This window comes from Acomys russatus, chromosome 3 (genome assembly GCF_903995435.1).
Source record: "Acomys russatus chromosome 3, mAcoRus1.1, whole genome shotgun sequence".
Classification (NCBI taxonomy): Eukaryota; Metazoa; Chordata; class Mammalia; order Rodentia; family Muridae; genus Acomys; species Acomys russatus.
Genome location: NC_067139.1, coordinates 71,516,260 through 71,531,665, shown reverse-complemented (window position 1 = coordinate 71,531,665; position 15,406 = coordinate 71,516,260). Strand labels below are relative to the sequence as shown.

The 15,406-nt window shown below is 43.2% G+C and overlaps 2 protein-coding genes across 2 annotated transcripts in view; one reads left to right on the top strand and one right to left on the bottom strand.

The window, feature by feature from the left end:
• The window catches only part of Cfap70 (cilia and flagella associated protein 70), a 68,489-nt gene that overhangs the window by 17,853 nt on the left and 35,230 nt on the right, over positions 1-15,406 (top strand). The window contains exons 7-10 of the mRNA XM_051142678.1: positions 1,024-1,206; positions 4,807-4,901; positions 10,202-10,301; positions 12,646-12,780. Of these exons, the coding sequence (XP_050998635.1) occupies positions 1,024-1,206; positions 4,807-4,901; positions 10,202-10,301; positions 12,646-12,780 (513 nt within the window). The remainder of the gene's footprint in view (positions 1-1,023; positions 1,207-4,806; positions 4,902-10,201; positions 10,302-12,645; positions 12,781-15,406) is intronic.
• LOC127186219 (40S ribosomal protein S12-like) lies at positions 13,706-14,162 on the bottom strand. The gene has a single exon (XM_051142673.1). The coding sequence runs from the start codon at positions 14,099-14,101 to the stop codon at positions 13,706-13,708; it is 396 nt and encodes a 131-aa protein (XP_050998630.1). The 5' UTR covers positions 14,102-14,162.

Genomic DNA, 15,406 nt, shown 5'->3' with positions numbered 1-15,406 from the left:
TCCTGCTGGAGATTCCCAAGGTGAAATGGCCTGACCTGTGCTGCTGCCGCAGCCATGACTGTAAATATGCCTAGCGTGGTCCGTGTGCTGGGGGATTTGTGGTGGTGGTTTTTCCTCCTGGCCCTAAGCTCCCAGGATAAAAATGTGTGAGCCTCAATATATTTACAAATACCTAGGCCATATAGCTAGGCTCTTCTCTGACTAGCTCATAACTTAAAATAACCCGTTTATTCTAAGCTACATCCTGCCATGTGGCCTGTTACCTCTGCTAGGGTACCATGCATCTGTCTTCCTCACATCTCTCCGGACAAATCTCCTGCACCTGGCTCTATGCCAGAATCCTTTTGGCCTGCTGGATGTACCACCTTGTATCCTAACCTTTTCTGTAGGCCATAGGTTTTTGATTGACAGGTAAAGCATCCACACAGTACACAAGATGTTCTCTCTGCAGGGATTTAGGTGGGTTCCAGAGACACTTGACTTTCATTTCTAAAACTGCAAAGACCTAAAGCAAGTCTGAATGGTTGCTTCCCTCTCCAGGGGCAACCCCGTGACTGCGTGCGGCGTCTGTGCATTGTTCTGCTCCCAACTTCAGGTTTCTTCCCCCCCCCCCCCTTTGATTGGTGAGATGGCTTAAAGAGCAAAGCTACTTATGGCTGAGCCTGATGACTTGGGTTTGACCCCTTGGACCTACACTGGGAAAGAGAGCACCAGCTCCCAAAAGTTGTTCATCTAACTTGGACACACATCTGTGCAAATTACAAGTAAATAAATATTTTTTTTTTAAAAAGAGTAATTTGAATTTTATCATGTTTTCTTTCATTCACAGAATTATGCATTAGCACAAATTGAATGAAGGTCACAGGCCCTTATATAGAACCAGATAATCATGGAAATAAAATACCCAGAGTCCCTCTGGAAAAAATACTAAGGGGAAAAAAAAAAAAAACAGGGAATTTTTTTTTTTTTACACATCCCAAAGCCGTTTGCAGGAGCCCTCACATCTGGTGTTTCTTGTTTTAGAAGGACTACCCTATGATATTCAGGAATGGGAACCTGAAGCTTGGAGGGGAGAGAGAACCTGTTCCTCGGCCGAAAAAATGGCCTATTGCTAACATTCTTGCTCCAGGAGCTAACAACATCCCTGATGCATTCATTGTGGGTGGTCCCTATGAGGAAGAGGAAGGAGAACTCAACCATCCTGAGGTGAGAGAGAAGAGGTTCTCATGATAAACACAGTGCATTAACAGACGATGAACCTTTTGTGGATTTCAAATTTCAGAATTTGTACACACATACCTGTCATTTGTCAAAATTGGTTGCATGTCAAAATCAAATATCATCTAATTCTGTAAATGATAATTTATATCCAGTTTACTCTTTATCTTTGTTCTTTTTTAGTAGATAAGTATGTTATTCAGTTGTTACTATAATGAAATACCCAAGATAATCAACTTATAAAGAGAAAAGGTTTATGTTGGTTCACATCTGGAGGTTAGGCTCCATGATGGGTTGGCTCCTGTTTTGTGCCTAAGGAGCCCCATCTAGGCCTCATTTCCTGAAGGCATCATGCCTCCGGTAGTCTGGGGGCCTTTTGCACAGAGGCCTTTGAGAGACATTCAGCTCCCAAATGATGACAATAATAATACAGTTTGAGGGGCTGGAGAGATGGCTCAGAGGTTAAGAACACTGTCTGTTCTTCCAAAGGTCCTGAGTTCAATTCCCAGCAACCACATGGTGGTTCATAACCATCTATAATGCAATCTTGGCCCTCTTCTGGTAGGACTACTGTATAAATAATAAATAAATCTTTTAAAAAATACAGTTTGAAATGTAAAATTAATAAATGTACAGTAAACGTCTCTCCCATGTCTTCTTCCTGAGTCTTTTCTGTCTTGTTACTTTGTTGTGGTTTCTCCCAGACGCCTCCTGTCCATACAAAAGAAATAAACATAGTGACAAGAAGACTAATTAAGAGACAGAACCCAGCTCTTTCCTGGCAAAGTGGGAAAGAAAAGCTGGGTGTGGTGGTGCATGCCTTTAATCCCAGCACTTGGGAGGCAGAGGCAGAGGCAGGTGGATTGCTATGAGTTCGAGGCCATCCTGGTCTACAAAAAAAAAAAAAAAAAAAAAAAAAAAAAAAAGAAAAGAGGGAAAGAAAGCCATATTTCAGAAGGGCTGGCTTACCAAGCCAAAACAAGGGTTTAAAACAAAACAATAAAAAGTTCCTAGGTGGCTGTATTTGTATTCATCTGTTTGTGATAGGAAAATGCCTTTGCATTTGACGGTGGCTCCAAAGCTGCTGAAATAACAGTCAGTCAGCATTATGGCAAAATTTACAGACAAAATTGTTTTTCTTGGTGCTGGAGAGACTCAGCGTTAAGGGCACTGGCTGCTCTTCCAGAGGACCCAGTTTTACTTCCCAGCATTCACGTGGGAGGTCACAGCCTTCTGTAACTCTACTTCCAGAGGATCTGACACCTCTAGCCACCAGGCACACACACGATGCACAGCCATCCATGCAGGCAAAACTCCCACAGACTTTTTTTTTTTTTTTTTTTTTAAGGTTTTTCTTTAGTGAATCCAGACTTTTGGGAAGCATTCAGTTGCATTATTTTCAGGACTAGAACATATTAAAAGGCCACTCCTATTTTTCTGTTTTTTCCACAGAATTGTTTTTGTTTCTAGACTGGGTATTGATTATGCTTACTCGAGTCAGGAACAGGAAATATGTCGGTTTTGCCTCACACATCAATAGACATTAGTACATGCATATTGATACTGTCCCTATTATTTTTATAGGCTATTCTTTTGTTTTTCTTTTTTTTTAAGACAGGGTCTCTCTGTGTAGCCTTGGCTGTCCTGGACTTGCTTTGTAGTCCAGGCTGGCCTCGAACTCACAGGGATCCACCTGTCTCTGCCTCCCGAGTGCTGGGATTAAAGGCGTGCGCCACTACCGCCTGGCTACTAGTATATAACTTAACTTGCTTTGTCTTACTTCAGAATATATCTTGGGTATTTTCTTCATATCGCCACATAATTTTTTCTTTTTTCTTTTTCTATATGCTATGACATTGAGTAGACATACTTTAATTTATTTATTCACTCCCTAACTAGTGGTAATCAAGATCTTTTTAGTTTAATTTTTTCTTTTTATTTCAACATATATTTATCAAGGGCATAGAAAATGATAGAAAAGTGATTGCAAATGATTCTCTTTTTTTTGTTTTTGTTTTTGTTTTTGTTTCTGTTTGTTTTCAAGACGGGGTTTCTCTGTGTAACCTTGGGTGTTCTGGACTCACTTTGTATAATAAGCTGGCCTTGAACTCAGCAATCCACCTACCTCTGCTTCTCGAGTGCTGGGATTACAGGCATGTGCCACCATGCCTGACTAAATGATTCTTGTACGAGTCAACAAACATCGTAGAAACATTCAGAAAAATAATTAGCAAAAGGAAGATGTTGCTGGGCGTGGTGGTGCATGCCTTTAATCCCAGCATTCGGGAAGCAGAGGCAGGTGGATTGCTGCGAGTTTGAGACCAGCCTGGTCTACAAAAGTGAGTCTAGAACAGCTAAGGCTACACAGAGAAACCCTGTCTCGAAAAATCAAAAAGAAAGAAAAAAAAAAAAAAAGGAAGATGTTAAATTCTTCTCATTGACTGTAATATCTAAACTACTAATAAGGCTAGCTACATTTATAAACTGCTGATATGTCTTTTCTCATCATTTTAGTGAATATTTATAATTCTCTTTTTTATTATTTATTTATTTTGGTTTTTTTCTTTTCTTTTCTTTTTTTGTTTTATTTTTTGTTTTTTTTGGGACAGGGTTTCTCTGTGTAGCCTTGGCTGTCCTGGACTTGCTTTGTAGACTAGGCTGGCCTCGAACTCACAGCCTCTGCCTCCCAAGTGCTGGGATTAAAGGCGTGCACCACCACGCCCGGCAATTCGCTTTTATTTTATATATTCAGATATTATGCTATATTTTAGTTTACACAATTGTTTCTCAGCCTTGGCTGCATTTTACAATTACCTGTGAAGGTTCTGGGTGTGGTGTCTTATGCCTTCAGTTCTCGCACTTGGGAGGCAGAAGATCTCATGAGTTCGAGGCCAGCCTGCTCTATATAATGAGTTCCAGGCCAGCCAGGACTACATACTCAGGCCCTGTCTCAAAAATCAAACCAAACTTTAAAAAAAAATTTTTTTTAAATGGGACAGAGTCTCAACATCTGCCTAGGTTAATCCTAAACTCATCTTTCTGCCTCACCCTCCTCAGAACTAGGATTGCAGAGACATGCCCCTATATACAACCCTTGGAAATATTTAAGACAATAACATGGTGTGTTATTTTTGTTTCCCATTTCTGTGGCAAAATATTCTGTTGCAGGAAACTCAGGAGAGGAAGGGGTGTTCAGCCCACAGATCCAGGCTATGGTCTGTACTGTCACGGAAGTCACAGCCCGAAAGGCCTGCCAGTTCACATCTGTAGTCAAGAGCAGAGAGCAATGGCTCCATGCACACAGGCTGGCATCAGCTCCTTTCAGGACTCCGCTGAAAATGGACAAATAAGCAACACACTGCCACTCTCTGTGATTTTAATGTGCACCCTGAATTGAGACTCACTGAGGTTATGTGTATAAACATTTGGCACTTAGGAATGGCTTGGTGTCAGCCTAGCGTTACATCAGAGGACTAGCTCATGTACTACTAGCAGTTGAAGCTGCCAACAGACAAGGGTGCCCACAGACTTGACAGAATGGAACTGGTACACACAGAGAACAGAAATTTCCATCTTATCATTTTATAGGACAAGGAATTTAGGAGCCAAGCGGAATGCATAAAGAAAAGGATCGTCTGGGATTTGGAAAGTCGCTGCTACCTTGATCCTTCTGCAGTTGCAAAGTGAGAACAGAAGTGGCCACAGGGTGGGCCAGGGCGGATGGAGTGGGGTGGGGGGATGGGGGGGCATAAAATCAGTCTTCACTCTAGTCAGTCTGTTTATGTTTGAGACTTTCTCCTCCACTCCGCCTGCATCAGCTTGACACGCTGTCTGCTGGTAACAGAGTCCCTAGTGACTTTGCCAAGGTGGGCATTTCTTTTCAACTTAGATAAAATAATTCTAGAACTGACGTGCACAGTGGCTCTGCAGTGCTCTCAGAAACCCATGCACGGCCTTTGCTTTAGCTCTGCCTCGTGGCTCAAGATTGCTGGAGCTGGTGTGCGTGAGTGTGTGTGTTGGAGTGACATAACTCTGCGGCCTTCACAGGCAAGAGGGCTGGCTGAGCCGTGCAACTGGTGTTGATTCAAACTTCAAGAGTTGCTTGGTTTTGGTTTGTTTAAGCACAGCCATAAGCTGGTGAGTACTGATTAACTCAGTCCTGTGTGCACAACAAAGCATACCTAAATCTCCTTGAGGAACAAAGTAAGCTAAATACAGATCAGACATGGCTACATGGAAACTCTTCGTAAAGTACATGTGGTACGTTCCACAAAGATGGATTCTGTAGACTGAGAAAAACAAGGTTATGAGAAAGGTCTGGAGGAGGGTCTGGCCACACAGACTGCGTAGAGGTCACCAGGCTAAAAATCATGTCTGCTCCAGCCTTCTGTCAGAAAACATTCTTTCCCTTGGAACAAGGGAAATGTGCTTACCATTCCAGGTTCCCTTAGTGCATGCCCGCGAGTACACAGACCCCTGTTCCCTCCAAGCTCTGCTGGAGAGCTGCCTCGGCAGTTAAGAGTACTTGTTGAAAGAAGTACTTGTTACTCTTGCAGGGGACCAGGTTTGATTTCCACATGACAGCTCCCAGCCGTCTGTAACCCCAGTCCCAGGAAATCTGATTTTGTTGGAGTGTTGGACTCCTGGCTTGCAAAAAAAAAAAAAGTGTGTGAAGGGAGCATTTGTGGACTTAAAAGGGTACATGATGGTAATGTTAGATGGCCTTAGGGTTTTTGCTCCTCAGAACTTTTCAGGAACCTAATAATCCCTGTTTTTTTTTCCCCCCCACATGGGTCATCTCTAGATGAAACTGATGCTAGAAAGTACATTGTCTTAATTAGACACATTGTCACCCAGCCAGAATCAGGGTCCATTGCTAAGGAGAGACAGGAGGCAACAGGGGGCTTGAGGCTCAGCTGATAACTGTCTCTGTCATAGAAGGCTGGTTACAGATGAAAAACACAGGAGCCAACCAATGTGCTTGTACCTGTAGTCCTCAGCCCTGGCTTTTAAAAACAAAAAGGCTTATTTTTTTTCCCCCCAATAGTTTTCATTTATCAGAAAATTGATCAGGAGCCAAGCAGTGGTGGCACACTCCTTCAATCCCAACCCTTGGAAGGCAGAGGCAGGAGGGTCTTTATGAGTTTGAGGCCAGCCTGGTCTATGGAGTGAATTCCTAGGACAGGCAGGGCTACCCAGTGAGGCCAAAAGAGAGAAAGAAAAGAAAAATCAGGCAGGTGTTTCAGAGGTGTACTCTGGTCCCCTGCCTAGTCACATGTGACTCTTTTTCTGTGTTGGTGGATTTGATTGGCTGGTGTTTTACTGAGGACAAACCGTTGCTCATATTATTTTGAGCACATAGTCATCTATCAGATCAATAAAGAACAAGACAAAGCTTTAATTGCTTTACCTTAACTTATGAAGTGTTTGGTAATTTCTTCGTGTTCTATGGATTTGAACTTGCGACTCAGTGTTTTGTTTCTCTGTAACCTTTAGCACTTCTCATCTGCTCATTAATACACATGCACAGGCTATGCTCACAAGGCAGCTGCTGGCTGGCTTCCTGCCTGAGAACACCTTTCTTTCTCCTTTTGCAGAATAATTGTAGTGAGTACAGTTTTTGACTAGACATGAGTGAGATTCCTTAGCAACCATGATTGGCAGGCTGTGACAACACAGTGGAAGCTTTCGGGAGTGCAGGGCCTGCCACTTTTGCAGTAGTCCACGATTGGGAATAATTTGACCCCACAGATAACATGGATGCCTCACTTCTGATCTACCATGTCCTCAAGTTCATGTGCATCAAACCTGTGAGGCCCACTCATCACATCTGAGCTCAGAGGACAACTTGTCAGGGTCTGTTCTCTTCCATCGTGATGGTCCCACTGAGCCACTGGCCCTATTTAATTTTGGATTGGTTTCTGGGCATTGTGTCTGCGGAAGTAGGAATCTAAGGACTAGGGACTTGGGTGTGAGGTTTGGTCTTGATCCATCTAGGACTTGGATTAGGAGTGTTTTTGTAGCTGTGCCACAGGCCTCTGCTCAGTTTCTCCTGCCCTGTGTTCTTTGGGCTAATCTATGAGGGGTTATCAAGATGGGACTCTGTTCCTCTGCTTTCTCAGCTGAATTCTGTTGGAGCCCTGTAAATTTTGGGCTGGGGTTTTAGTAGATTTGAGTGCTTGGGCTCTCATTCTCAGAAGGGTACATAGTCCTTTCTTTCTTTCTTTCTTTCTTTCTTTCTTCTTCTTCTTCTTCTTCTTCTTCTTCTTCTTCTTCTTCTTCTTCTTCTTCTTCTTCTTCTTCTTCTTCTTTTCTTCTTCTTCTTCTTCTTCTTCTTTTTCTTCTTCTTCTTTTTTTTTTACATAGTACTTTCTTTCCCCCTTCCTTTGCCACCTTTTGTTGAGGGAAGGCTGGGCAGAGGTGTTGTCCAGCGGAAGACAAGGCTCTGATAGTTTCCCTTAAAGACTAGGCCTTTCTTAAAAAGAACACTCTGAGCTGTGCACACCATTAATCCCAACACTCAGGAGACAGAGGTAGAACTCACCCTGTGAGTTTGAGATCAAGCCAGTCTATATAGCAAATTCCAGGTCAGCCAGCGCTACATAGCGAGACTCTGTCTCAGAAATAAAACAAAAACCAGAAAAAAGAACACTTGGGAATGTTTCAAAGCATGGACTTCCTACCCTCCTTGAAGCATGGGGCCTCCTGTATGTAACATCCACAGGAACAGGGGGTCCTGAAATCTGAGTTCTCTGAGCGAGGTGGCGCACGCCTTTAATCCCAGCACTCAGGAGCTTAGGAGGCATAGACAAGCAGATCTTTGTGAGTTCAAGGGCAGCCTGGTCTACAACATGAGTCCAGAACAACCAAGGCTACACAGAGAAATCCTGTCTCCAAAACAAAAAACAAAAAATCTGGGTTCTGTGGAATTTTAAAATTCTTAGTCCTCAATAATTTGTCAAAGTTATAATTAAGGTCTTTTTTCCCCCCTAGTTATTGTACCTTGGCCATCTGTAAAGTAGATCTCAGATTTGTGCCTGTATTTTCCTGTCTCTCCAAATTTCAGGTCACAGTTTTCCTTTAACCTCAACTCTCTGATGGAGCTAAGGAAAAAAAAATCCCAGTTTTCAGCCGTGCGTGGTGGTACATGCCTTTAATCCCAGCATTCAGAGAGACAGAGGCAGGCAGATCTCTGTGAGTTCAAGGCCAGTCTGGTCTACAAATTGAGTTCCAGGACAGCCAAGGCTCCATAGAGGAACCCTGTCTCAAAAAACAAAAAGTCTACAGTTTTCTTTTGTTTTTGTTTTTTTGTTTTGGTTTGGTTTTTTGAGACAGGGTTTCTCTGTGTAGTCTTGACAATCCTACACTCACTTTGTAGACCAGGCTGGCCTCGAACTCACAGTTCTGCCTCTGCCTCTCAAGTGCTGAGATTAAAGGTATATGCCACCACACTTGGCTTAAGGCTACAGTTTTCAATTGGACCAGGGAGCAGGGACAGAGACAGGTGAATGCTACTATCCACTTTCCCCTTTATTCAGTTAAAGACTCAGCTTAGGATTCTGTCACCCATATTCAGTCTGAATGTGGGTCTTCCCTGTGCAGTTAAACCTGTCTAGAGGCATATTCAGAAATGTACCCAGGGATATGTTTCTCTATAGTAAATACAAGTCCTGCCAGCTTGGTAAGATGAACCATTACAATTTTCAATGCTTTATTTGTGTCTGTTTGATTAGACAGGGTCTCCCTGTGTAGATGAGGCTGGCCTGAAATTCACAGTCCTCTGGCTTCTGTCCCGCAGTGCTAAGATTAAAGACATGCGCCACCCCCCAGCCTCCTCAGTGGTTTGTTTCTGAGACAAGGTCTTGCAAAGCATCCCAGACTGGCCTGGAACTCACTGTGCAGTCCTCACTTTGTAATCCTCTTGTCTTAACCTTCTGTCAGGCTTCTGTTGCCATATGGCACTAAAAGATGTGTTATTTGAAACTGTTAGCACTTAAGTAAAATTATTTTTATAAATCTATAAACCAAGGAGAGTTTTTTTAAAAACCAATCACTATGCCGGGCATGGTGGCACACGCCTTTAATCCCAGCACTTCGGGAGGCAGAGGCAGGCGGATTGCTGTGAGTTCGAGGCCAGCCTGTTCTACAAAGGGAGTCTAGGACAGCCAAAGCTACACAGAGAAACCCTGTCTCGGAAAACAAAAACAAAAACACAAAAACAAAAACAAAAAAGTAAACATTTAAAAATAATCAATCAGCCAGCTGTGGTGATCTATGCCTTTAATCCAGCACTTGGGAGGCAGAGGCAGGCAGATCTCTGAATTCGAGGCCAGCCTGGCCTACAGAGTGAATTCCAAGACAGCCAGGACTACATAGAGAAATCCTGTCTAGAAAAACAGCCGGGCGTGGTGGCGCACGCCTTTAATCCCAGCACTCAGGAGGCAGAGGCAGGCGGATCGCTGTGAGTTCGAGGCCAGCCGGGTCTACAAAGTGAGTCCAGGATGGCCAAGGCTACAGAGAGAAACCCTGTCTCGAAAAACAAAAAAAAAAAAAAAAAAAGAAAAAAAAAGAAAAAAAGAAAAAGAAAAACAAACAAAACAACAAAAAACAAAAATCAATCTAGCCAGGCATGGTGACACACATCTGTAATCCTGGTATTTAGGGGTTGTCTCCAAAACAAACAAATTCATCTGGCTAATAAGATAGATATTCACTGTCATACCCCCCATCCCCTGTATACACACACACACACACACACACACACACACACACACACACACACACACATTCTATTACTTTCTAGGCAATAGATTTTATTTTTAGTCCTTTGAACTGAACCCAGGACTAGGCAAGCACTGGCTCTACTGCTGAACCGTATCCCTAGCTCATTTCAGTTATAATTTTCTTAAAAAGGAGAATATTTCCTTTCAAGCTATACTGGTCCATGTTTGCATGTGCTGATGGGCTGGTTTTTAATTTGCAGTTTCCAGAAGCGCATTGCTGATTGCCGGCTCTGGCCCGTAGAGATCACAAGAGTGCCTTTGGTCATTGTACCAAAAGGGAAAGCAGGCAAACTTGAGAAGGTAAGCATGTGAACCCCCAAAATAAACCTGTTGTGGTGGCTTCTGCCCATGGCTCCCAGCAACTGGAAGACTGAGACAAGGATCATTTTAGATCCGGAGCTGGAGAGCAGCCTAGACAGCAGAGGGGAACTTCACCTCTGGTTTTTAAAATTAGAAGTGACCTATCAAATCAAATCTGTTATTCTATGTCTAATGTGATTTGATGTGGCTGTTTCCTCTAACGTGGCTAATTTGTGGATCTTTTCCCTCAGACTTTCTTAGTGCATGTCCTGACATTTCCCTTTCCCTGGAAAACCAGGATGTTTGGCCAATGAAGTTTCCTGTTGCTCACAAATACTTATTCAAGCCTTATTTTCAGATACTTATTTCCCCTTGACCCTTTGGGTTTTTGTTTTGTTTTTCTTGTTGGTTTTTTTGGAGGGGTATTGTTTGTTTGTTTGTTTGTTTGTTTGTTTGAGACAGGGTTTCTCTTTGTAGCCCTGGCTGTCCTGAACTCACTTTGTAGACCAGGCTAGCCTCAAACTCACCAAGATCTGCCTGCCTCTGCCTTCCGAATGCTGGGACTAAAGGCGTGCACCACCACACCCAGCTCCTTTGACCCTTTGTTATATTCTTACCATAGGTACCATAAGATATAGTCATTTTTATCCAGGTCAAAATGAGTAATACAGTTTGACCTATTCAATTTAGGCTTACCTACAAAATGCTTGTTAGTGTGATAGATTTGTGGGTAAACATGATTCTGGAAAGACACAGTTTTGTGAACATGGAATGTGTTCTCTCTCATCTTTCCTGTCTCATCTTTACTCCTTTTGTATAAATTCCATGAGAGCAGGGGCCCTGCATTAGATTGCTTTACAGCTCACACAGAACCTAGCATGACACACAACTCATAGCAGGCACCTAGCGAGCATCTAAGTTATTTGATGTGGTTTTGAAAAGATGCTTTTGTGGAACAAAAATGTCACCACAATGAACAAAAGGGAGCCTTGTGCAGCACTGGTGGGGGTGGAAGCTAGTCCACCCACTATGGAAATCAGTATGGGGGGCGGTCCAAAACTAAAAATAGATCTAGCATATGTCACAGCTGTACCACTTCTGAGTATTTTGCCCAAATTACCCCAAGTCAACACATCACAGAAATACTGGCACATCAGTGTTTATTACCACAATAGCACAGTTATGGAACAAACCCAGCCAGATGTGGCTTAAATACAAAATGGAATTTTTAAAGCCAGGTGTGGTGGCTCACGCCTTTAATCCCAGCAGGTGGATCACTGTGAGTTCGAGGCCAGCCTGGTCTACAAAGCGAGTCCAGGACAGCCAAGACTACACAGAGAAACCCTGTCTTGCATCTAACTATTATTATAGTGGGCAACTTTAAAGAGATTACTTTTAAGCTTGGAATTAGTTTTCTCTGAAATTTGATTTTCCTTTGGCATATTTTAGCAAAAAAAAAAAAAAAAAAAAAGACATCAGACTATGTTCACAGGCTGTTTATCTTTGGAGTGAGTTTGGATGGAAGCAGGTGAGCAGGTGTTTTAAACACATGGTAGGCTCAGTTGTGCTCCTTAGTCTGTGGCAGGCATAGCTGATTGATGAAAGCGCTCTTTAGAACCTGGATACACAGAGAACCCCTTCTCAGCAAAGCATGCCCTATCAACTGAGGGGATAAATTAAAACACATTGGGCAGAAGCCATACTGAAAGTCTGGAAAATTCTGCTCACATCACAGGAGTCTCTGAAATACAGTTTGAGCCAGACTATCTAATTTCTCTTAAATTCTGTAACTATCTTTTTACCAAATTCGACTGTTCTCCTAAGAAGCAGCTTGCTGAAATTGACTTTGACGAGGTTTTTGTAGTAGTAATTCAGTTGAATTTCCCTTGACTGACCTATGGCCTTTTACCTCATCAACGCTGCTAACATGCGTGTCTCAGTGGCTGTACTGACCTATGGCCTTTTACCTCATCAACCCTGCTAACATGCATGTCTCAGTGGCTGTTAAAAACACTGTGGAAATGAAGCCAGGTCCCAAAGTGTCTGCATAACTGAGCAAAGCTACACAGCTGGTCGCTTAAGCAGAGCTTGTTCCTGCAACAGCCTTTGAACTCCAAGGCTGAGCTCCCCACTGTCCGCCCCTCTGCTCTTTTTTTTTTTTTTTTTTTTTTTTTGGTTTTTCAAGACAGGGTTTCTCTGTGTAGCCTTGGCCATCATGGACTCGCTTTGTAGAGCAGGCTGGCCTCGAACTCACAGCGATCCGCCTGCCTCTGCCTCCCGAGTGCTGGGATTAAAGGCGTGCGCCACCACGCCCGGCTTCGCCCCTCTGCTCTTATTCCCTTAGGCTGATGATGAAAACCAGCTTTCCTTTCATGGTGTGGCTTATGTCAACATGGTCCCACTCTTGTATCCAGGAGTGAAGAGGATAAGAGGGGCTTTTCATGTGCACCCCTACTTGGATGGCACAGTCTTTGAAAAGGTAAGAAATTGCATAACACACCCCTCCCCCAGACGAGGTTTCTCTGTGCGGCCTTGGCTGTCCTAGACTTGCTTTGTAGACCAGGCTGGCCTCGAACTCACAGTGATCCACCTGCCTCTGCCTCCCGAGTGCTGGGATTACAGACATGCGCCACTGGGCCCAGCAAAATGTATCATCTGAATTTATCCCCCATATATGTATGTGGTTAAATCTTTAGCACTCACATCTTTGCAGTGACATCTAGGAACAGTGAATGGCATTCACCACTGTACACTATGAAGAAAGGTTTCTCTGACTAAGATTGAGAGAAGCGTCTGTCTTTGACATGTCCTTGACATGTTTAGAAGTCATTTCAGTGCTTTGTCACTTTAGTTCCTCCCGTTGGGTCTTTGTCCTCCCCAGGCACTGGTTGCTGACTCCATTTGTAACACAGACATGGTTTTTTTTTTTTTTTTTTTTTTTTTTGGTTTTTTCAAAAAAAAAAAACCTTGGCCATCCTGGACTCACTTTGTAGACCAGGCTGGCCTCAAACTCACAGCGATCCACCTGCCTCTGCTTCCCGAGTGCTGGGATTAAAGGCGTGCGCCACCACGCCCGGCCAGACATGGTTTCTTATATGTAGCTCAGGCTATTTTTAAACTTGCAACATTCCTGCTTCTGCCTTCCAAGGGATGATGGTATAGGATATACCACCATGCCCACAGTTGACTTTTCTTTTCTTTTCTTTCTTCTTCTTCTGGATTTTTTTTTCCAGTTTTATATCCCTCAAAATTTTTTTTTTCTTTTTTTAGTTTTTTGAGACAGAGTTTTTCTGTGTAGCCTTGGCTGTCCTAGGCTCACTCCGTAGACCAGGCTGGATTAAAGGCATGTGCCACCACCCCCAGCTGATCCCCCAACATATTTTTTGAGCAAAACATTTATTTATTCATTTCTTGCATTTGAAGTACTCCTCGATGACATCCTCGGCCTGAGATTCTTTGCCATAGTCCTTAACCACTACACAACTGCAACTAACCACTTTCCGTGGCTTTCCCTCTCGATCAGTTTTACAGAGGCCTACCCCTTCCCCCAGTTTCTTGTCATCAACCTTAACCAGGTTGATCTGGTGCTCAGCACACAGCGCCTCCACCAGCTTGACGTACATGGGCTCATCGCAGTTGGATGCCAGCACACAAAGGTGGGCCTGGCACTTGTCTAAGGCTTTGGGAGCTTCGCGTATGCCACGTGTTAGGCCATCGTGGATGAGGGCGGTCTTCAGCACCTCTTGAAGAGCAGCGCTGATGTCCATTACACCTCCAGCAGCAATGCCTTCCTCGGCCATGGTTGTGGATTACGGGTGAGGCCGAATCTTGAACACACCCGAGCCTCCGCCTTCGCGCAACTCGGCGGCGGCAGGGGAAAAGCCCCCAAACTTTTCATGAGTGTGGATTTTTTTTTTTTTTTTTTTTTTTTTTTGAGACAGAGTCTCACTGTGTAGCCCTGGCTGGCCCGGAACTTGATATATAGATCAAACTGACCCTGACCTCAAACTCAGAGATCTATCTCTCTCTCTGACTCCCGAGTGCTGGGATTGAAGGTATGCATCGCCATGGCAGGTATGAGCATGGTTTTTTAAACATTGTACACCTTTAAAAATTATTATTGGTTTTTTTGAGAAAGGATTTCTCTGTGTAGTCTTGACTGTCCTGGACTCACTTTGTAGACCGGGCTGGCCAGAGCACACAGAGATCTACCTGTTTTGCCGTCCAGAGTGCTGGGATTAAAGGCGTGCACCTCTGCACCCAGTTATTATATTTTATTATTGTTATTGTCATTATATTTTATTATTAGTGTATGAGTGCTCTGCCTGCATGTACACCTACATTCCAGAAGAAGGCATCAGGTCCCTTTATAGATGGTTGTGAGCTACCATGTCACTGCTGAGATGTGAACTCAGGACCTCTGAAAGAGCAACCATTGCTCTTAACTGCTAAGCCATCTCAACAACTCTGATCTTACCATTTTTACTTGGGTTGGCAAGATGCCTCACAGAGTTATTTGTTGGTTACTCCCACAAGCTTTGTTCTACCATTGTCCTAGTGTATCTTGCAGGCATCACACCATTGTAGATCAAAGGGTTTGTGGCTGGCGGTAAATTTTAAGTTATTTTACTGATAAATCCCTATATGATTTATTTATTTATTTATTTATTTATTTATTTATTATGAGTTAGGACTTCTCTGTGTATCCCTGGCTGTCCTGGAACTCACTCTGTAAACCAGACTGGCCTCCAACTCAGAGCCACCTTTGCCTCCTGAGCGCTGGGATTAAAGGTGTGCACCACCACTGCCTGGTTGATTTCTGTTTTAAAGGAAGAGTCTGCTACTTACTTGGCGTGCAAATGGATGATGGATCTTCCATAACTTTATTATTGAAAAATAACTGTCTTTTACAATGATTACATAATGCATTTTTATTGTTAAGTTTTACAGGAGGTTAATTTCCCCTAGAAAACAACATGACAAACTGGACTGTGATTTGAACCATACCAAGCTTTATTGTGAGCTCAAACTTGCCTTATTCTTCTAATTATGCTTGATAAGTAAATAGTAATTAGACAAACCCTGTCTCTTTTATATAAATGAAT

Bases quoted from the DNA above. Each gene is read 5' to 3' on its own strand.
- LOC127186219 (XM_051142673.1), bottom strand. From the start codon at position 14,101: ATGGCCGAGGAAGGCATTGCTGCTGGAGGTGTAATGGACATCAGCGCT.